Source organism: Antechinus flavipes, chromosome 2 (genome assembly GCF_016432865.1).
Source record: "Antechinus flavipes isolate AdamAnt ecotype Samford, QLD, Australia chromosome 2, AdamAnt_v2, whole genome shotgun sequence".
NCBI lineage: Eukaryota > Metazoa > Chordata > Mammalia > Dasyuromorphia > Dasyuridae > Antechinus > Antechinus flavipes.
The window spans coordinates 226333602-226355729 of NC_067399.1; the positions used below are offsets into that span (position 1 = coordinate 226333602).

At 32.6% G+C, this 22128-nt stretch overlaps 1 protein-coding gene across 3 annotated transcripts in view; it reads left to right on the forward strand.

Moving 5' to 3' along the window:
- The window catches only part of ASXL2 (ASXL transcriptional regulator 2), a 145379-nt gene that overhangs the window by 95373 nt on the left and 27878 nt on the right, over nucleotides 1-22128 (forward strand). For all 3 annotated transcript variants that reach the window (XM_051976344.1, XM_051976342.1, XM_051976343.1), the window contains one exon: nucleotides 14105-14220. In XM_051976344.1, the coding sequence (XP_051832304.1) occupies nucleotides 14105-14220 (116 nt within the window). The remainder of the gene's footprint in view (nucleotides 1-14104; nucleotides 14221-22128) is intronic.

A 22128-nucleotide genomic window follows, 5' to 3' on the forward strand; every position in this document is an offset into this window, starting at 1 on the left:
ATACGTGTGCAGAACTGAACAATTCTCTTGTTGCACAAGGAGAATTGGATTCAGAAGGTTAAAACATAACCTGGGAAGAAAAACAAAAATGCAAACAGTTTACATTCATTTCCCAGTGTTCTTTCTTTGGGTGTAGCTGCTTCTGTCCATCCTTGATAATTGAAACAGAGTTAGGTCTCTTTGTCAAAGAAATCCATTTCCATCAGAATACATCCTCATACAGTATCGTTGTTGAAGTATATAATGATCTCCTGGTTCTGCTCATTGCACTTAGCATCAGTTCATGTAAGTCTTTACAAGCCTCTCTGTATTCATCCTGCTGGTCATTTCTTACAGAACAATAATATTCCATAACATTCATATACCACAGTTTACCCAACCATTCTCCAATTGATGGGCATACATTCATTTTCCAGTTTCTGGCCACTACAAAGAGGGCTGCCAGAAACGTTTTGGCACGTACAGGTCCCTTTCCCTTCTTTAAAATCTCTTTGGGATATAAGCCCAGTAGAAATACTGCTGGATCAAAGGGTATGCACAGTTTGATAACTTTTTGAGCATAGTTCCAAATTGCTCTCCAGAATGGCTGGATGTGTTCACAATTCCACCAACAATGTATTAGTGTCCCTGTTTTCCCACATCCCCTCCAACATTCTGCATTCCTTTCCCTGTCATTCTAGCCAATCTAACAGGTGTGTAGTGGATACCCTTTATATTTGCTGCAATAGTACGTTGAACTCTCTCATATATCTATAGTTAGGAACCAGTTCATCTGACTTCATTGTTTGCTCTTAGTGGATATTTAATAGTTTCTTGAATTATATGGCTGTCTTAAAAGTAGCCCTTTGACAATATTTGTTAATCATTGAAATCTTTGCCCTGCAAGTATACTCCCGTTTCCTTAGTAATTTGTTTTATATCTTTGCATTTCCATCACTTGCAACATTAAAATAATTTTTTTGATTTCAGTTTCTTTTTTTTTTTCTAAATTTAGCTATGGATGGTTGGTGATGCCATCTTTTTAGACCTAGTCCAAATATTTAGTTACATTAATAAAAGAATAATAAAATATATTGTTATTTATTTATGTAACAAAAACAATTGACCAAAACTAACTACCACATTCAGCTCATCTGACAGTGTATGCAATATTCTATGCCTGTAGTCTTCAGCTTTTCCTTGGAAAGACTTTTGTGAACTGATGCAGAGTGAAATGAGCAAATTTTTTTTAAAAAGCCAAACCAAAAAAAAACAAAACTGAAAACAGTTTATACAGTTAGAACAATATTGTAAAAATAACTCAGAAAGACGTAGGAATTCTGTGATCATTATGATAATCAGCTGTAATTCTAAAGGATTAGTAATGAAACATGCTATCTACCTACTTATAGAGAAAGGGTAAGTTTTAAGTGCAAGATGAGACAGTCTCTCACTCTCCTCTTCCACTTCTTCTTCTTCTTTCCTTCCTTTCTTTCTTTCTTCCCAATGTGGACATTTGTTTTCACTGACATGTTTGTAACAGGGGTTTTGTTTTTCTTTTTACCGTTGAAGGGTTAGTTTAGGAAGATGAAAAGGTGAATTTTTGTTGATTGAGGAAAAAAAAAATTAAAATGAAAACACAGCACATTAGCCTGCTTGTCTTTTCATGGCTTTTGAAATACTTTGTTTTTTGTCATCTTTGTTACTCTGATATTCTACCCCATTTTAGCACTTCTTTCCTAGCTTTCATAGAAATTTATGGACAAATTCTCAATCATTCTACTTGAAAGAAAGTTTTAATTTACTTCCCCAATTTTTCTGTCAATAAATCAGTATACAATAAGTGGCAATATGTCTCTCTTTTTTAATATTTCATTTCACTTTTATTTACATTGTCATATTTACTCCCATTCATAAACTTTTCTTTATTTTCTTTTGAGCAACCTCCTCTTTAGATTTAGAAACATCTTGTTCCTTTTCAGTATCATCTCAGGATGGCAAAGGAGAACTCATATATAGGTTGATTTGACCTTGAGCCCTGTAAGTACACTGCCACATTATGAGAACCTCATTAATCTAGATGTGTTTAGTGACAAGAGAGTCCACATTCAAACCCTTCAATTCTGCATTATTCTCTACATTTTTAAGCACATGTAGCAAGAACTCAGCACTCTTTTTGGGCCAGTGATACTGTGTTCAATTTCATTAAACAAAGCCTGAGCACACCTGCCAACTTCACCATTATAATGATGGAAGGGAATATACTGTTTCTTCATTGTGACATCTTTCAAATACTTGATAGCCTTTCAGATATGCATACCCTTGATAATTTGGGCTGTTTTTCTTAATTAAAGATAAACAAAGAAATTGTGTTTAAAAATGTCGAGTTGTATATTCTCTTCCTCTTCAATGAGCAGACAAGCAATTTGTTACACATGTGCAATCAAGTAAAACCTTTTTGTATTAGTCATGTTGTGAAAGAAAACACAGACAAAAGAATGAATAAAATAAAGTAATATCATATACTTTGATTTGTCTTTATATTTCATCAGTTCTTTCTCTGGAGGCAGAAAACAGTTTTCATTGTTAATTGTCTTGAATCTTTGTATTATTTAGAAGAACTAAGTAATTCACAGTTGATCATCGTACAGTATTGCTATTAATTGTATGCATTGTTCCCCTGGTTCTCCTCATATAACTTTATATCAATTTAAATAAATCTTCCCAGGGTTTTCTGAAATAATCCGGTTTGTCATTTCTTATAACTCAGTAATAATTACGTACCACAGCTTGTTCAATAATTCCCCAATTGATGGATATCCCCTCAATTTCTAAAAGTTTGCCAACACAAAAAGAAGGGCTGTAAATATTTTTTGACCTATAGGTCCTCTCCTCCATTTCCCCCATTTTTTTAAATCTCTGGGATACATATCTGGTAGTAGTATTTCTGGGTCAAAGGTTATGCACAATTTTTATGGCCTTTTGAGTATAATTCTAAATTGTTTTACAGAACGATAGAATCATTTTACAACAACACCAACAGTGTATGGGTGTCCCAATTTTCTTCTTCGACATTTGTCATTTTCCTTTTCTGTCATGTTAGTCAATCTGATAAGTATGAGATGGTATCTTGGTTGTTTTAATTCTCATTTTTCTAATCAATAATGACTTAGAGCATTTTTTTACATAATTGCTTTGATCTCTGAAAACTGCCTGTTCCTATTCTTTGATCATTTATCAGTTAGGGAATGATTTCTATTCTTAAAAATTTGACTCCATTTTCTATATATTTGAAAAATGAGACATTAGCAGCAACTTTCAACTTTTGTTAGTATATGGTGTGAAATACTGTTCTGTAGTTAGTAACTGTAGTAGTTAGTTAGCCAAACTTCAGTTTTCCCAGCAATTTTTTATCATTATCTGATAATCCCCAAATCTTGGATCTTTGGGTTTGTCAAATATGAGATTTCTATGGCCATTTATTACAATGTATTATATCTCTAATCTGTTCTTCTAATCCACCACTAAATTTTGTAGCCTGTACAAAGATTGTTTTGATGATTACCACTTGTAATATGGTAGTGCTATGCGCATCTTTCTTGACTTTTTTTTTTAATTGATTCCCTTTATTTTTGCTCAGATGAATTTTGTTACTATTTCTATAAAATAATTCTTGGGTAATTTGATATCATGACACTGAATAAGTAAATTTAGGTCAAATTTGTCATTTTTATCATTTTGACTTGACCTACTTATGAGTAATTGCTGTTTCTAGTTTAGCTTTGCTTTTGTGTGAAATGTGTTTTGTAAGTGTATCCTTGTTTAGTTCCTCGATTTGTTTTAGCAGGAAGTCTCCCAAATAGTTTATTTTGTTTGCGGTTATTGAAAATGGAATTTCTCTTTCTGCCTCTTGCTACTCTATTTGTTGGTAATATACAGAAATGCTGCTGATTTATGTGGCCTTATTTTCTATCCTGCAACTTTGCTGAATTTATTTTTTAGTGCATATTCTGGGATTCTCTAAGTATGCCGTCATATCATTTGCAAAAAGTGATAATTTTGTTGCCTTACTGCCTAGTCTAATTCCTTCGGTTTCTTCTTGTTATTTTATTGCTGTTGCTAGTATTTCTAGAACAATATTGAATGTTAGTAGTAACTTCACCTTTGATCTTACTGGAAAGACTTCTAGCTTATACCCATTACAGATCATGTTTGCTAATTGTTTTAAATAGATGGTACATATTTTTAGAAAGGCTTCATTGAATCTTTTTTTTTTAAGCATTTTTAATTGCTATGAGTATTCTATTTTATCAAAAACATTTTCTGCATCTATTAAGATAATTGTATGATTTTTCTTGTTTTTGTTATTTATGTGGTCAATTAAACTGATAGTTTTCCTAATACTAAGCAAATCATTATTTATTTATTTGGCATCAATATTTATTAGGGAAATTGGTCAGTGGTTTTTTCTTTCTGTTTTTGCTCTTCCTGGTTTAGGTGTCAGCACCATATTTGTGTCATAAAAGGGATTTGGCAGGGCTCCTTCTATACCTGTTTCTCCAAATCATTTACATAGTGTTGGAATTGATTTTTCTTTAAATATGGATAGAATTCACTTGTGAATCTCTGTTTGTACAGATTTTTTTTCTCACATTCAACTTGTTTTTCTGAAATAGGATTATGTAAGTATTTATATTTATGCTTCTATTAACTGGTTAATTTTTATTTTTATCAATATTCATCCATTCCATTTAGAGAATAACTGTCCTTGATCTACTTCTTCTTTTTTAATTGAAGCTTCTTATTTTCCAAAATATGTAAGGATAATTTTTCAACATTGACCCTTGCAAAAAACCTTGTGTTACATTTTTTTCTCTTTATCCCCACTCCCTTGTCTGGGTGGCAGGCAATCCAATATATGTTAAAACATGGTAAAAATATATATACTAGATCCACTTCTTGATCTACTAAATAATTAGTTACTCTTTTAGACCATCCATTCATCTGTAGGTGAACAATTTGTAAGTAAATTAGTATAAAATTTTATAATTTTTGTAATTTAATGTGACTGAAATTGTATATTTTATATATACAAGTGCTCTCTGATTTTGTACAGATAAAACAAATATAACCAAGATTTAGAAAGAAATCAGAAAAATGTTCTAGAGAATGTTCTCAGATAAATTGTATTTCTCAACTATATAAAAAACTTTGTAAAATCTGTAAGAATACAAATCATTTCCCAACTGAAAGTCAAAAGAATATGAACAGGCAGTTTTCAGATGAAGGAATCAAAACAATTTATAATTACATGAAAAAACATACTCTTAATCATTGTTTGGAGAAATGAACAGTTAAGATAACATTGATATATCATTTTATATCTATCAGATTGCTCAAAATAATCAAAATATGAAAGGATAAATGATGGAGGGGATGGAAAAATTGGGACACTAATTCATGGATGGCAGAACTATGAAATGATCCCATCATTATGGAGAGCAATTTGAAATTATGCCCAAAGAGTTTTTAAAGTTTGTGCCTATATTTTTTAGTAATACCTCTACAAATCTGTTTCTAGAGATGATGAGGGAAAATACAAAAGAGTTTATGTGTTTAACAGCTTCTCTTTGTCTTGGCAAAGAATTAAAAATTGCAGGGATGTCTGTCAATTGAGAAATTGCTGAACAAATTGTGGTATAGGATTGTGATGGAATACTACTATACTATTAAGATATGATGAGCTCATTAATTTTAGGAAAATATGGATAGATTTGTGCAAAATGAGCAGTACCAAGAGAACATTGTATACAGTAACAATAGTATTATTTTAAGAACACTTTGAGCACCCTAAGTCATTTTGACTATTCTGAATACTCAAATTAACTACAAAGGTCATATGAAGGAATATGCTGTTTGCATCCAGTGAACTGATAAATAGAAACATGACTAGATTTATACATATATGTGTGTATGATATATATATATATATATATGTTTGTCTATACACAAATACATATCTATTTGTGTCTATTGATAGCCATCTCTAGGGTCGAATAAGGGGGAAAAAAGAAATTTATGTCATAATTTTACATACTTAAAAGGAATAGCAAGTTGTATATAATAAAAGAGTTCCAGTTTCATGTTTAACCATCTTTTTCCTGCTTTGTATGGAAATGCTTGTTTTATTTCATAAATTAAAAATAAATAACATTTTAGAAAAGATAAATTGATTAAAGATGTGAGGAATTTGGGAGGTTGATTATCTTGTCTAACCCTTTTCCTTATAGTATGGGAAACTGAAGGCCAGAGAGGTTAGATGGCTTATTGAAGGTTACCTAGTAAGAAGTGGGACCAAGTGTTCTCTTACTCCAAATCCTGGTCTCTAGCTTTTGAGTTAGAAGCATGTTGACTACAATATAAGCTTTTAAAATATTTCCTTTCATCTTTCATTCAATCAATCGGTTTTGTGTTGTTTTTTTCAGTTTTGTCCTACTCTTTGTGATTCCACTTTGAGTTTTCTTGGTAAAGATATTGCTGAGGTTTGCTATTTCCTTCTCCAGCCCATTTTACACACAAGGAAACTGAGGCAAACAGGGTGAAGTGACTTGTCTGGGATCACATTGCTAGGGAAGTGTCTGAAGCCAAGCATTATTTAAATGCTTTGCTGAGTATTCTGCTGAGCCCTGAGATAAAAAAGGAGACAAAAGTAATCCCTTGCATTCAACAAGGCTTTTGTGATCTTGTGATGTAGGTGTGCTTTCTTATTTACAGAAATGGACTACTGTCATAATGTATATAGTATTAGTTTTGAGATCTTGTGAACTGTTATATTTGTGTTACAAAGGGACAAAACAGGCCTGTATACATAAATTAAAATGATGTAAAAACAAAAGATGTCAATAAACTTATATTTAAAAAAAATTAACAGTGATCTTTTTCTAGTCCTTGGCATCTGCTTCTTGGAAGCTTGTCCCTTTTTTATTATGCTTGTAGTTATTGAAACTAAACTTAGTGGTAGAGGAAAACTCTCAGATTCTTCATCTCTCAAATGAGATCTCGGACCAGATAATATCATTTCTTACCTCCCTAAAGTTTTATGCTGCTGTATATGTTATGAGTAAATGTAATGACCTCCTTAGTTAAATCCTTATAAGCTTTCTTTTTCTCCATAATTTAATGGTCAGAAGCAGCAATAACCCAGACATCCTCAAGGTGGTGATATTTCCTCACTAAACAGTGTGCCCATTAAAATGAAATCTAATACTCATCAAAAATAATAAATTATGAACAGAATTCAAAGTACATGCTGACACTGAAATACTATATTTTCTCATGCTGCTGAAAAGCCAAAAGATACTCCTAAAAATACAGATGTCATTCTCTTTTCTTCCTTTCTTTTCTCTTTTCTCTTTTCTCTATCCTTCTCCTTCATTCTTCTCCCTCCCATTCCTCTCATATGAGTTTTCTGCTCAGGGAAAGGGAAACAAATTTAATAAGTTATATCAGGCAGGCTTAGGATTAACATAAAAATTTCTTCCATCAGTTTAGACTAGCCATTCTGCAGCTTGAGTTGAAAGAGCTTTCTAGGAGATCTGAGAGCTTACACAACTTGTCGTTGTTAGTTTCATTAATTATTTTTTATCAAAAGGCATTATTATTGTGCTTCATTGGAAGCCTATTTTTTATATCAGTGCATATTTTGTATATTTGTATATGTATATATTAATATATATTGTATTTTAATCCAAGTAAGACACAGTTACAAGGTATTGTTTGCATAACAGCAAATTTTACAATTTATACAAATGTATAATTTGATTGAAATTAACTACAATTTCTTTTAAGTTCTGTTTTAATAATATGGTTAGGCATTTTTATGGGGAAAATGCTATCCTTGAAATAATCGATTATTGAGGTAGTTATGTCATTATACCTGTATTTCAATGTAACAGCACCAGGAAGCACCTGATACTAGTCTGTGAGTGTTAGAATAAAAAGAAATAATAATAATAATCCAATGGCAAAGATGCATTCAGTTCTCATTAATAATTCAGGGAATTTATTTTTATTTCTGCTTGTGAATTCATTGTTTTTTATATTTGTTTGTCTAAAGTAAACTCTTTTAATTTATCTTTGGGCATCATGATAGGTTCTGTTTTAGAATAGTCACAAATCATGACAAGTTAATGGTTCTATTCTGAAGTGAAATAAATTATCTAATCCCTCTCATTTTATAGATGAAGAAACCAAGACACAGAGGTGAAATTATGCTGCTAGTGAGTGGTAGAGCTAGAATCTTAAAGTTGATCTTGTCTTGATATTTATGTTCCCTCCTCTTCTTCTCTAGCTCCACTGGTCCTTCTCTCTCCATACTTTCCTTGTTTGGTGGTGCAGAAAAAATGCTAGTAGTAGAGGAACACTCTGATTCTTCCTTCATCTCTTAAATGAGATCTTGGATCAGATAGTACCACCTCTTAACTCTCTAAAATTTTATTCTTCTGTATATGTTATGAGTAAATGTAGCCATCTCCCCAAGTCATCTCCTTAGAAGTTTTCTTTTTCTCTATAACCTCTTAACATTTAACATCGGCATGTACCCTTTCTCTCCACCCCTTTCCTTTTCCAAACTTAATAGCTTTTGTTTCTGTAACATAACACATCGTGTTGATTTTGGCAAGTAGGAAATATAATGGGTAAAGAGAATGTGTTCAGGTAAGAGCATTCCAAAATTCCAGAACTTGGAGGATAAACATTGCCTTATAATGATGAAGTCCAAATTATGGTCATGTTGGTTTGTTATAAATATAGATCAGCAGAATCAAGGAAGGAGAGGAACTATGACGTTAAAGAATTATCATTCTTGATATTGAAGTCAATAAGAAGGATAGCATGGAATGGAATGGAGAGGATAAATTACCTTGTAATATGTAGGCTAAAAAGTTCTAGGAACAGGTGGTTGATTCATGCTTTATACTGTTCTTCCTGTCATCTTGTACTAAAGGTCATAAAAACACAAAATCATATGATAAAATTGAAAGGGATCTTTATTAGTGGATAGAATTGAAAGGGATCTTCATTAGTGTAGCATAGGAATAAAATTTTGTATTTTGATTCAAGACCTGGATTTTATATCTGATTGCTTTCTATTTGGTTCTCAACTTGAAACATTCTCCTCTAGTTATAAATTGGATTTCTATTTCTCTAGATCTATTATCTAATGTTATTTTAGAATCTCCAAATGGTGCTACAACTGTCTTATATTTCTATAATTTTATAAATCTGGTTTGTAAGGCAAACTAATTCATGCCCTCTTAACTTTAGCTGAACTTTCATTGCTGCTCAGCAGTGTTTTTTTAATTCATTCCTGGTTAGTTCAATTTATTAACAACAGTAGCTGTTCCACATTCCTCAAACCCTCAGCCTTAGACTTTTCCTTTTCCTACTGACTTCTTTGATAAGGACTTTACTTTTTTGCTTATAAAATTGAAGCCATCTAGAGAGTAACTCTTGTCTCTTCATCAAGTAAGCATACATCCATTTCTCCTTTTCAGTTTATTTCATTTAATTAAAATTTTATTAAAGCTTTGTTATATGGAGAACATTGTGCTAGATATTGGAGATAATACAAAAATTAAATGAGATGAAGTTTCTAATCTCATGGATAGAAGGATATGACATTCCATTAAAAGTTTGCTAGACACATGACTAGGCAGGAAAAAAAGGCAGTTAAATACAATGAAAAAAATCCTTGTTCTGCTTTCTTTGACTTTGGACAATCAGCCAGTCATATTTATATATATTTATAGCCAGTTCCTGTGCTTTGGATATAAAGACAAAAGATAACAGTATAACAGTACCTACCCTTAAGGGTCTCAGTTTCCTTATTTTTCCTTATAGGTGACAGCATACTGGACACACTCAAACCTGTGACTATCCTAGACACTGGCAAGATAAAGTTTAAATAAAATAATTCCCCACCTTTAGTAGATCCTAGTGAGAGAACAAGAGATTTGTAGGCATATGATATATCATAAGTAAAGGCATGGAAATAAATGGGAGAGTAGGGATTAATTGAATTTACTAGATAGTCAAGTTTCTATGTAATATATAATATATTAGAGATAGCTAGGAAAAGCACATGGTAATATTAAAAGGTAGGATGGCACTCACATGTGGAAAGCTTTGAGTGCCAACCTAATGTTTGAAAATCATTTGGTAGGAAGCCATTGAAGGATATTAAATAGACTACTCTCAAAATTCATCTCTATTCATTTATTTATTTATTTATATTAAGTTTTTGCATGGTTTATGAATATATAAAATATGTTTAAATATAAATAAGTTTATTTTCATGTATTGTATATAAATAAATTTTATAATATAATAATATATTTATTATTTATAAATAAATTTATAGAAAGATAAATCTGCCTAGGATTGTAAATGATCAAGAGAAGCTGGACAAAATAGAAGCTAGTAGATGGGTTAGGATAACCTTATAATGTTCTCTGCAGGTGGTTCTTATAAATTCCTATAGAGTATGGTACATTTAAAGGAGATGTACACTTTAGGGAAGATTAGATATGGAGACAGATTGTGAAGTGCTTTATATGCCAAACATAGGTGTGTATTTTATAAGTACTGAACTTCTTGAGCAGGTGAATGCTTGACCTGTGCTGTAAGAATATAGTGGTTTGGCTGCTGGGTGCTATGTGGATTATTGATGGATGAGGCTAGAAGCAGGAGAACAAGTTAGAATTGAGAGATGATGAGAACCCAAATGGGTTAATATCTAGGTGAGTGCAGAGAAGGGAGCATGTGAAAATGTAATGAAAATAGAATTGAAAAGATTTGACTGACTTTGTATTGGGACTGGGTAAAGATTGAAGATATATCTGAGCTTGTGATCATGGGATGTATGGTGGTAATCTTGATAAAAAATAGGACAGTTTGGGAAGAGGTTGATTTGGGGAACAGAAGGAAGAAGTTCTTTTTTGAATGTCAACTTTGAGATACCTCGAAGATAGCCTTTTTAATAAACTATAGGTCAAATGTTTAGGTGTTTTGTTTTTTTTTAAATAGTGAAAATTGAGAAATCTCATTCCTATTATCATTTTAGTTAAATCATTAATGTTGTGATTTCCTTTTTTCAAGGAAAGTATCTTAAGAATTAATGGAAACTGCTTTTAGTTATATGGAGTGTTACATTGAATTTATTTTAATTTTCTTTATTTTACTCATTTTTACTTCATTTAGTTTACTTTATTTCATCTCGTTATGTATTTGTGTTGAGCAAAATCACTTTTTTCCCCCAATAAAGGATTTTCTGAAAATGCTGCTCAGGGGCTGCAATTCACATTGATAATCCAGAGTAAAAAGAATAAGTCTTGATACCTCTGGAAGTGGTCCCCTTTACACTGTAGATCCCACTATTCTCCCTGTCACCCATTGATGTTGAAACATTTGTATATCATACCACGTGTAGATCTTGATTTTGACAGTTTACTCTGTCTTTTAATTAATTTAGTATATTCAAATCCATTACTTTGAAAGTTTGGACATTTACCAAAAAGGAAAGGGTAGGATGGAAGAGTTTAAATACGCCCATTACTGGTGGAATTTTTGTAATTGTGGCAGTTTTACTTTTGATCATACGGCTTCCTTTTGTGACCTGTTAGCAGCTCTGGGACTTCAAAAGACCACAGGCACTACAAAGGTAGAAAGGTAAAAAGGATGGTGATTATGAACTCAAAGTATTATGTGACTGTTTTTCCAGGAGAGGTTCATTCATTACCAGATGTTTGACCATCAAGTTATGAGTTTCTTGGCTAAAATAGTTCATAAATGCCACTTGATAAATTGTGGAAGTGCTACAATCTACACTGGCTGAGCATGTACCCACTGTGTTGATATAGTGTAATGTTTGCTGTTACAAAGCATGAAGGACTTCTGGAGATTTAAAGGAAGTCTTTTTTTTCCTTTGGATACTTAATTTAACAGAACATGCCTGAAGTTCCTACTATATAAGATCATTGCATTCAGCACTGAAACATTTAAAAAGTTTGGGTACTTTGGGGATAAAAGTACAGTCCTTTACCTTGAAGAACTGACTGACCTCTTTCTCCTTTCACTAACTTCAGATGTCTAATTCACTTGTATGTTATGACATCACCTTCCCGATGTCATGGTCCTCTTCGAGAATGAAGGACAAACAACAACAGCAGCAACAACGTCAGATGTTAGTAAAACTAATATACACATGCGCACACTGATTTTTTTCATCTAATGAATAAAGGAAAGGCATTTATTAAATGCCAGGCATTGTGCTCACTGATAAGAATAAAAAAAGAGATTCCACCAAAAAAAAATCTAGAAAGGATTATATACTAATGTTAGAGAATTTATATACATATTTACGTTCATATATACACAGTGTTAGTGTTTATTTGATTACTCATAGTTGAGCAAGAGGTAAAAATTGGACTTGGAAAGAAAGAAGAGTTAATGAATTGGAGGCAGAAAGGTGGAAAATAGTCTAAAGATGAAGACAAGGTTTCGGTGCAGTCAAATAGCCTATTTTCTCCTGGATATGGAGCCTCTTGTGGTCAAATTTGGAAGCTAGAAAAGCAACAGTACAGAAAATGACTAGGGAAAGCTGAGGCAGTGTGGTCCTAAGTAGTGCAGAACTGAGTAGCTTTTCAGAAGCATGGTCTCTGGTAGTCTCGTTGGAAGGATGATTTTTGCTAGAAAGATAAATAGTCTCAGAATATACAGAGCTTAATTACTTATGCTTAGTAATATGAATGTCTAACTTGATGCATTCAGTTGCTGGAAAGGATAATTTTCTTTCCCATTCTTATCAATGTAATACTTTACCATTCCTCATCTAAGTCTTTACTCCAGTAGAGAACTTTCTATCTTTAAATGTTTTATAGCCATGGTCAGAGTAGTATTTGGGGTTGAGGAAGGTAAGAAAGGTTAGTTTTTAATCCCTAACCTTCTGCTCTACTTTTTTCCTCCCTATATTCATTATTATCTCCTTTTGTCTCCTTTTCTCATTTTTTCATTGAAATATAGAAAAGGAGATGTAGGAATAGGGGGTGCCTTCAAGCAGCCTTATTCAATAAAAGTGTTCAGAATTAGGAAATAGATTAACAATGTCTAGTTTTTTTAGAAAGTACTTTTTTTGTTTTTTCATCCCATTACCAAAACTTCTCAATTTAACTTTACTTTGATGCCCATATCAGTGATGATTCACAACTAAATTAAACTGTTATGCCCACTAATATTCTAGAATTGCATAGGCACAAGCTTTCACCATCCAGAAATAATTTATGGGATCTAGACTCAAAAAAGCTCAAGATGGTTAGAAATTCACTTGTAATAGGAGACTGATTACCACTGTGTCTCATCCTTCATTTTTCTCATTAAACTACCTATTCATCAGTTTGGGGGTCCAGTTTTGTGATTTGATTGGTTACTACTACAATTTTAAATGATCAAGAAGTGGAAAAAAATATATTCAAATACATACTCTTAATGAAAATATCCTAGTCTCATTGAATTTTAAAGATGAAAGAAACATTAAAGATAATTCTTTTCTAGCTCTTTTATAATAAAGAAAATTATCTACAAAATAGTTAAGTGACATAACCAAGGTTACAGCTAGTTAGTGGCAGAACCAGATCTCCCAGCGCACTACTCTTTCTAATTCTATGAATTGCCATTGTTCTTCTTAAAAATTCATTTTTATTTTATTTTTAGACTGCCATAACTCTTGATCACAACACCAAAAATTCTAGACTTAATATGTTGTGGTTAATATGGTGATACTAGTTTTTAGAATTTTAGTAAATTTTTAAAATTTAAAAATGCAAATTAAAGAATGTATTAAAATCCAATATTTAATGTTTTCGATGTGCGAATCAACATATTTAAATCATTTCCTAGAAAGGACTGCTTGCTTGTTTTAGAGCTTCCCCAAGGGAAAACACATGGGCCCGATTTTGTACCCATGGAATACGAAGGCATGATGCCTCATATTGATCTGTGGAAATTGGGACGTGGTATCTCCCTTGATAGCATTATTTTTGGTTTTCATTTTTCTTTATTTTTTCCGTAGTATCGTCTAGACTGTCACAGCCATCTTCCCCCCAGTCAAGCTGCCCATCTCCCTCCATCTCAGCTGGTAAAGTCATCTCTCCATCCCAGAAGCACAGCAAGAAGGCACTGAAACAGGTAATTAGGCTAGTGTGTGCTCATGAGAAGTGTAGATCCACATTGAACATCATGTATCTGTTTTCATTCATCCTGGGAAATGATTATTGGAAACTTCACTCACAAGGATTGTGGGGTAGGGAGAATGTATTTGGAAATTTTCAAATGACTTCCAAAAGTATTAAAATGAAAGCACATTCAAATAAAGATGAAGAATTATTGAAATGTAAGTGGATAAATACTGTGTAATCTCTAAACAAATTAATAACTATACATCATAGGTCCTTGGAATGATTTCTGTAAGGATAAAATATAGTTGCCTTTCTACTTGCCTCAGAGCCTCTTTTGATTATTATAGTTTAGTTTAGTTTTTAAAACAAAAAACAAAAACCCTATTTATCTTTGTAAGATTTATGAAGGCTTTGAAGAACTTCAGAAAATTTACGATATTTTTACATATCAAAACTTCTCCATTTTAGTCTGTAGTCATTGTCATTGACATGTCTTCTGTGCTGAATTATGAAATTGAGGAAAAATTATAAGACAAGATAATTTGTAAGGTACATACTCATAATGCAAAGTTTTAGATAAAATTTTGTCTGATGCTTTGACCATTTCTTTTAGAATGGAAATCTGAATGGAACTGTTAGTACTTTCAATGTTTTTTCCTATCTCAATGGTTTTTTGTAGTAGAGAGATTTTTCTTTCAAGTTTAACTTTTCCCATCTTAATAAATCTCTACAAGAATTGCAATGCAGATAACTTGTGGATTTGGAATTTTTTAATTCACAGGAAACAAATAGTTGATTGGTATTTTTGTTAAAGAGAACTTTGAAACTATTTTAACTATGCTTAGGCTATTTCTAAATGACCATAGGGGAATACAGTGGCATTGATTTGGTTTACTTGCCATGGCTGGTGTGTGTCAATCAGTGAGCAGCAAGGCTCTTGTCACTCTTAGAACCTTAGAATATTTTTTAGCCTGTTAAAAAAGAAATGAGAAAAGCAGAGGTGGACAAGTGGTAAGACTATTTTGATGCAAATATTTGAATGTCTATTTTGTGCAATGTATTAGTAGATACAAAGATGAAACAAGATGGTCTCTTTCATAGAGCAACTTCTACTCTCCATGGTTCATTTCATTTCCCTGTCTCATCCTTATCTTATTCCAGAGTATTCTTTTCTAGGTAAATCTAAATCAGATTTGAACCTGACTTTCAGGCGTACTTTTTTCAGCAGGTAACTAAGAACAGGGAGATCAGGTTCTCTGGCTCTTATATCCTCTGACAGGAGAAACAACCAAGGGTAGGTTTGATGTGAGATCAGAAGCCTCTTCTGGAATGAGAATTTGGAAGCTTGAGCTAGCCTATTTCATGTGTCTTCAGTTTTAAAGCACTCTGGGGAATAAAACTTAAGTTTGACAGCTTAGAAAAGTCAGAGTTTAGTCTTTATCTTCCCTTTTTGACTAAATGGAGGTAAGACTTTGCTATTTTATTTGAACAGCTATACTCGTAAAGACAGGCGTTCTTAAGGCAGCAATTATGAGAGTTTATGGAGACCTTTTAGTTTTTGCCTTTGGGTTTTTTTTTTTTTTTCAATATAGTACATAAAGAATTCTGGAGACTGAGAATACAGGAAAAGAAAACAAATGCTTTGGAGCAACCATAAGCTCCAGACCAGGGTGAAGCAAGTCAACCAACTACCATCAATACTCTTGTAAAAAGAGACTTCAGAAGTCTTCAGGTCCAACGCAATGAGCATCCCTTTCATTGACATAGAATTATTTGACCCCTTCAAGTAATTAAAGAACTGTATTGCGGGGAGCCTAGTAATCATATGAACAACTGCTCTAGATAACTAAGAAGAGAAATGCAAGCTAAAGCAACTCTGAGATTTTACCTAATACCCTCAGATAGATCATGAAAGACAGAAATATTATTAAAGGCCTTGGCTTTGGGAAAACAAGTGCTCTGATGTAATCCTGGTAAGACTGAATTGTATCCATTCTCTAAAACAACTAAAGTTAGATAAGAACCATCACTAAACATTTCATACTCTTTAATCTGGCAATCCCAACACTAGGTTTATGTGTTAAAGAAGTTGCAGGCGAGAGATTCCATACATATCAAAATATTCATAGCAGTATTTTTTATGATAGTAAAATTAGTTCTTATGCTCTAAGAAAGGCAGAAATATAGATATACTTGAGGAAGATTTGTATTCACTGGAGTTGAATGAAAAAAGCAAAACCAAAAGCATTATATGTATACACTATACAAAAACAAAGACACCCCCCAAAAAAGCAGTAAAACTGAAATTAAATAGAATAACTAATCTTGGTTTTAGAGAAAATAATGATGAAAGATTGGTGGAGAAGTCAGGGACTATGTATAATTTTGCATACTTTGTCAGATACATTAAATATATTAAAACTGTATTAACTAGTTTGGCTAACCTGTTTTGGTTGTTTGGAGGAACATGTATTTAAAGCTAGAAAAACCCACAGAAACTATTAGTCTGACCCTGTCATTTTACAGATGAGGAAACTGAGGCCTTGAAAGATTAAGTGACCTGTCTAGGATTATATATTTTGGGATATATATTAAAAGAAAGATTTGAATCTAGTTCCTCAGACTGCAGAGCCAGAGCTCTTTCTCTGAACTCGGGAGGTAGCCAAGATGAATGTATCAAGAATTTCAGGAAATGAAGTTGAGATTAAAACTAGAAATCATCAATAAAATAAAATCTGGGTAAAACTTATTTTATCCTTCCAGTTCTCCTCACCAAAAGGTAATGAAATCAGGCTGACATTAGCCACCTCTTGTTATTGCTCTTTCCTTTTCTAGTTGTTAATTTAACCATCTTGATGATAATATGTTTTGACATTTTCCTAGAAATTGAATTTACCTTACTTAGCTTGTGAATTTTAGTATTAGCTCTCTTAATTTTTGGTGGAAGGGGAGTACAAATACTGTATTTCTCCTATTTTATGCCATTTTTCTCCTTATTTTTTCTACTATGGAATTGATATTGACATACTTATTTCCATATAGAAAGAACAGAATAAGAGACTTTTTTTTTTCTTTTTTTTTTCTTTCTTTCTTAATTTTTTAAAATAACTTTTTATTGACAGAACCCATGCCAGGGCAATTTTTCACAGCATTATCCCTTGCACTCACTTCTGCTCTGATTTTTCCCCTCCTTCCCTCCACCCCCCTTTAATCTCTTTCTCAACTCTTATTGCCAAAGCTAGCATTTCTAATACATTATTAAATAGTAACGGTGATAGTGGGCAACCTTGTTTCACTCCTGATCTTATTGGGAATGGTGTTGCAGTTTGTCCCGATTACATATGATGCTTACTGCTGGTTTTAAATAGATGCTACTGATTATTTTAAGGAAAAGTCCATTTATTCCTATACTCTCAAGAGTTTTTAATAGGAATGGATGTTGGATTTTATCAAGTAAAGCTTCTTATTTTTCAAGACATATGCATGGACAATTCTTTAATATTAGCCCTTGCAAAGACTTTGTGTTCCAATTCTCCCTCCCTTCCCCCATGTCCTTCCCTAGATGGCAAGGAGTTCAATATATATTAAATCCAATATATGCATACATATTTATATAATTATTGTGCTGCACAAGAAAAATCAATCAAACCAGTAATAATAATTTTTTAAAAAAAGGAGCAACAGCAGAATAAAATGCAAGCAAGCAACAATGAGAAGAATAAAAAATGCTATGTTGTGAATCATGTTTGGTTCCCATGATCTTCTTTCTGGGTGTAGATGGCTTTTTTCATCACTGAATAATTGGAACTGGTTTGAATCATCTCATTGTTGAGGAGAGTCACGTACAACAGAATTGATCATCGTATAACCTTGTCATTGCCATGTATAATGGTCTCCTGGTTCTGATCATTTTACTTAGCATCAGTTTATGTAAGTCTCTCCAGGACTCTGAAATCATTCTGCTGGTCCTTTCTTACAGAACAATAACATTCCATAACATTCATATACCACAATTCATTCAACCGTTCTCTAATAGATGGGCATCCACTCAGTTTCCATTTTCTTGCCACTACAAAAATGGCTGCCACAAACATTTGTGCACACATGGGTCCCTTTCCCTCCTTTAAGATCTCTTTGGGATATAAGCCCAGTAGAAATACTGCTGGGTCAAAAGGTATGCACAGTTTGATAACTTTTTGAGCATAGTTGCAAATTGCTCTCCAGAATGGTTGGACCCCCTCACAGTTCTATCAACAATGTATTAGTATCCCAATTTTCCCACATCCCCTCCCACATTCATCATTATCTAGAAAAAGACTTTAAAAAGAAAAAAAAAGAGGCATATGAAACTGTGTAGCCCTATTATTATATATAGTTTGTTGTTTTTTTAATATAGTAGTACCAACATTTATCATCTTTTCTGAATCCCCTTCTGTATTTCCTTATGCTCTTCTACTTGTGCTTAAATGTTTTATTGATTCTCTTTTCTTTTTTCTTTTATTTTTTATTAAAGCCTTTTATTTACAAAGCCTATGCATGGTTAATTTTTCCATCATTAACTCTTGCATAACCTTTTGTTGCAAATTTTCCTTTCCTTTCCCTCCCCACCTCCTCTAACTGGTAGGTAGTCCAGTACTTGTTAAATATGTTGTTGATTCTCTTTTCTTTGCCTTTTCTGGTATCACCAGCTCTTTGTCTCTCTCCTATCTTTCCCCCATCCAGGCCCAGAAAATAATAACCCTCCTTTGGAGGAAAAAAAAAAGTATTTACAAAGAAAAAGAGAGAAAGGAAGGTAGGGAATGAGGGGAAGAAGAGAAAGGAAAGAGAAGGGTGGGGTAGGGAGAGAGGGAAAGAGAGAGAGAATAGTTAAAGCATCCACACAGCAACTGTGTCTGAAAATATTTATTTCATGCTGCATCTATAGCTTATTTTTGCCAAGAGGTCAAAAGCATGTTTTGTCATTAGTTTCCTGAAGTCATAATTGGTCATTGTTTGATCAGAATTCTTTAATTATTCTTCATAATATTGTAATCATATAAATCGATCTCTTCTCCTGCTTCTTTTCACCTCTCTTTGCATCACTTCATAGAAGCCCTCCCATGGTTACTCTGAATGAATTTTATTATTTATTTATTATTCATTATTTTACATAATAATGTTCTATTGCATTCATGTACAATAATCTGTTCAAATATCCCCTACTTTGTTTCCTTTTTTTTTGCTGCAACCAAAAATGCTGCTTTAATTTTTATTGTTCATATGGATCCTCTCCCTCTGTCTGACTCTCCACAATTTTTTTTTTTAAAGATTCACAAGTTGTTGAAACTGGAAGAGGCAATAGATATCTAGTCCAACTCCCTCATCTTATAAATGAAAGAAATGAAGCCCAAAAGGTTCATTCTTTGGGATAGAGTTATAACTTAAATTAATATCATCTGACTTTCTTCTGTGACCTTTCTGCTATGTGCCAGGCTCTTGTTGATAATGACTCAGAAATCCCATCTGCCAGTATTTTCAATATCTGGAGCAGAGCTTTGCTTCACTTGAATTCAAGGTCAACTAATCTTTCTTGCAGTTTCCCTATTTAGGAGTTTCAGTCAGTTTTAGTTAGGTTTTTTTTCTGTCCTTTCCATGTCATGGATAATTCTCCTTAGCACAAAAAGCCCAACAGAAACAAAATAAAAGCTAGGATAATTTCCATTTTCATTGTTCCGTCCATGCTGAACAGTTGTTGTATTGCTTCTTTGAGCTACCTCTTTTCACCAACAGATCTAACCTCGCTCTTTTGCCCCTCAAATAAACAATCTTTTTGATGTTCTTAGTATTTATTTCTTCTTCATGTAATTCTATGGTATAGCTGTCGAAATGCTTTTAGGAGACTCTTTCTCTCCCACTCCCTCTTTCCTTCTCTCCCTTTTTCTGTGTCTCTGTGTGTATGTAGAAATTTAAGTTGATGGCTTTTCAGTCAGTCAAAAAGCACTTATTAAGCACTTCTGTACCTGTTCACTGTGCTCAGCGGTGAGGATTCAGATAAAAGCAGCAATCTCTGCCCTCAGTGAGCTCACAGTCCAGTAATTCTTGTTTAAGCAAAATTGTTTGTCTTTATAATTTCATTCTTAATTATTTTCCATTCCTCCTGTACCTCGTTTTCTATAGAAGATAAGTCCAGAGGATTCTAACTATTCTCTCCCTGAGCATCCCAAAATGAAAGGTACACAACAGACCATATTCATCTTACTTTCTCTAGGACATGACAGGCTTGCCTGGATGCTTGAGAGATTGTAACTTATGGCCACACTACCTTTATGTGACATTGATGCTGCTTGAATTCAACTCTTCTTGACTTTCAGGCCAATTTGCTATCTGCTATACTTCAACTCTCTCTGTTTCCATTTATCTTAATCCAGATGCTCTCTCTGTACCATGCTTTATCTCACTCTGATTTACTGGATTTTTTCACATCAGCATATCTTCTTAAAATACAATTTCTACTTTCTTCATTAATACATTTCTCCCAAAGTCATCTTTCAACTTATTCTTTTCCTGTTGATAAAGTCTATATACTCACATTGTTGTATTAAAATCATGTACTTTACCATACCAAATTATAATGATGTCTTTGAAGTCAGATTTGCTACTTTCTTTAAGGTTTTTTATTCATCTTAATTTTGTAAATAATTTGTTTATAGACATCTAAGCCCTTAGTTTTTACTTAGTAGCTTCTTTCTAGGATTTTGTCTCCTGTGAAAACTCATAAGAAATTTGAGAAGAAAATATTTAGCAATGAAAAGAATATCAGAGGTTAATTAGTCTAATCTTCACATTTTGCAGAAAAGGATACTAAAGCCTAAAGAGGGAACTTAAGTTACCTACACTATCACCTATCAGGTCTTCTCATTTGGCTACTTCTCTGAATTTTTATATCATTCTTACAGACTAGCTGGAAAAGGGAGTGAACAATAGTATAAATATGTGATAGATGTTTGAAGGAAAGACTTATGCACAGGGCATTCATTACTGTATTGATATCAACTTAGAGAACTATCTTTAATGGGATAGGTTTTAGACTTTGTACCATTTATTTTTTATTAACTTCTTTGATAAAGGAATAGATGACCCATTTGTCAAATTTATTAATAATGGTTTGTGTGTTACCAAACTAGAATGGTAGTCAACTTATTAGGGATAGAGGACAAGATCCAAAAAGATTATGATCAGCTAGAATATAGTCCAAATTAAATAAGATGGGATATCTGGATATCTCTGCTGCTCTTCTGTGTAACAGCTGTCCTCTGTAATAGGACTTCTTAAACTTTTTTAAAAGTGTGTTATGGCTGCATTTCAACGTAATTTGTTTCTCTTACTTTTGAATCTTGTTTGTTTTATGCATTTTTAAATTTATAATTTTCTAATTTCTAATAAAATTCTTAGAGAAAGATTCTATTGGATTCATCAGAATATCAAAGGAATCTATGATATAAAAGTTAAGAATTTTTCCTTTATAATATTTTGTCTGTGTCTACATATAAACATAGATATAACTATTTAGGCAGATATTATTCTACTTCATTTTTACCAGCCTTACTATTTTCATTTTTACAAGACCTTCATTACTCTATTTTGAGGTATGACTCAGAAATACAGATCAGAATTTCTCTTTTTTCAACTTTCTATTCCCTTCCCAAATCTTATTTTATTTCTTCACATCTTCTTCTTCAATCTCTTTAATATTGTTTATTTTCAAATCACTGGGTCAAATACATCTCAAGCATTCACTAAAATTGTTTGTTGCTATTTCTTGAATATCTTCAAACTACAGAATTTTCTATATATGTTTGCTTATATACTTCATAAATAGTGTTCAAGTAGTTTTCTCTCCAAAGCAGATTGGAAGTTCAAATTCTTAGATTTTACTTCC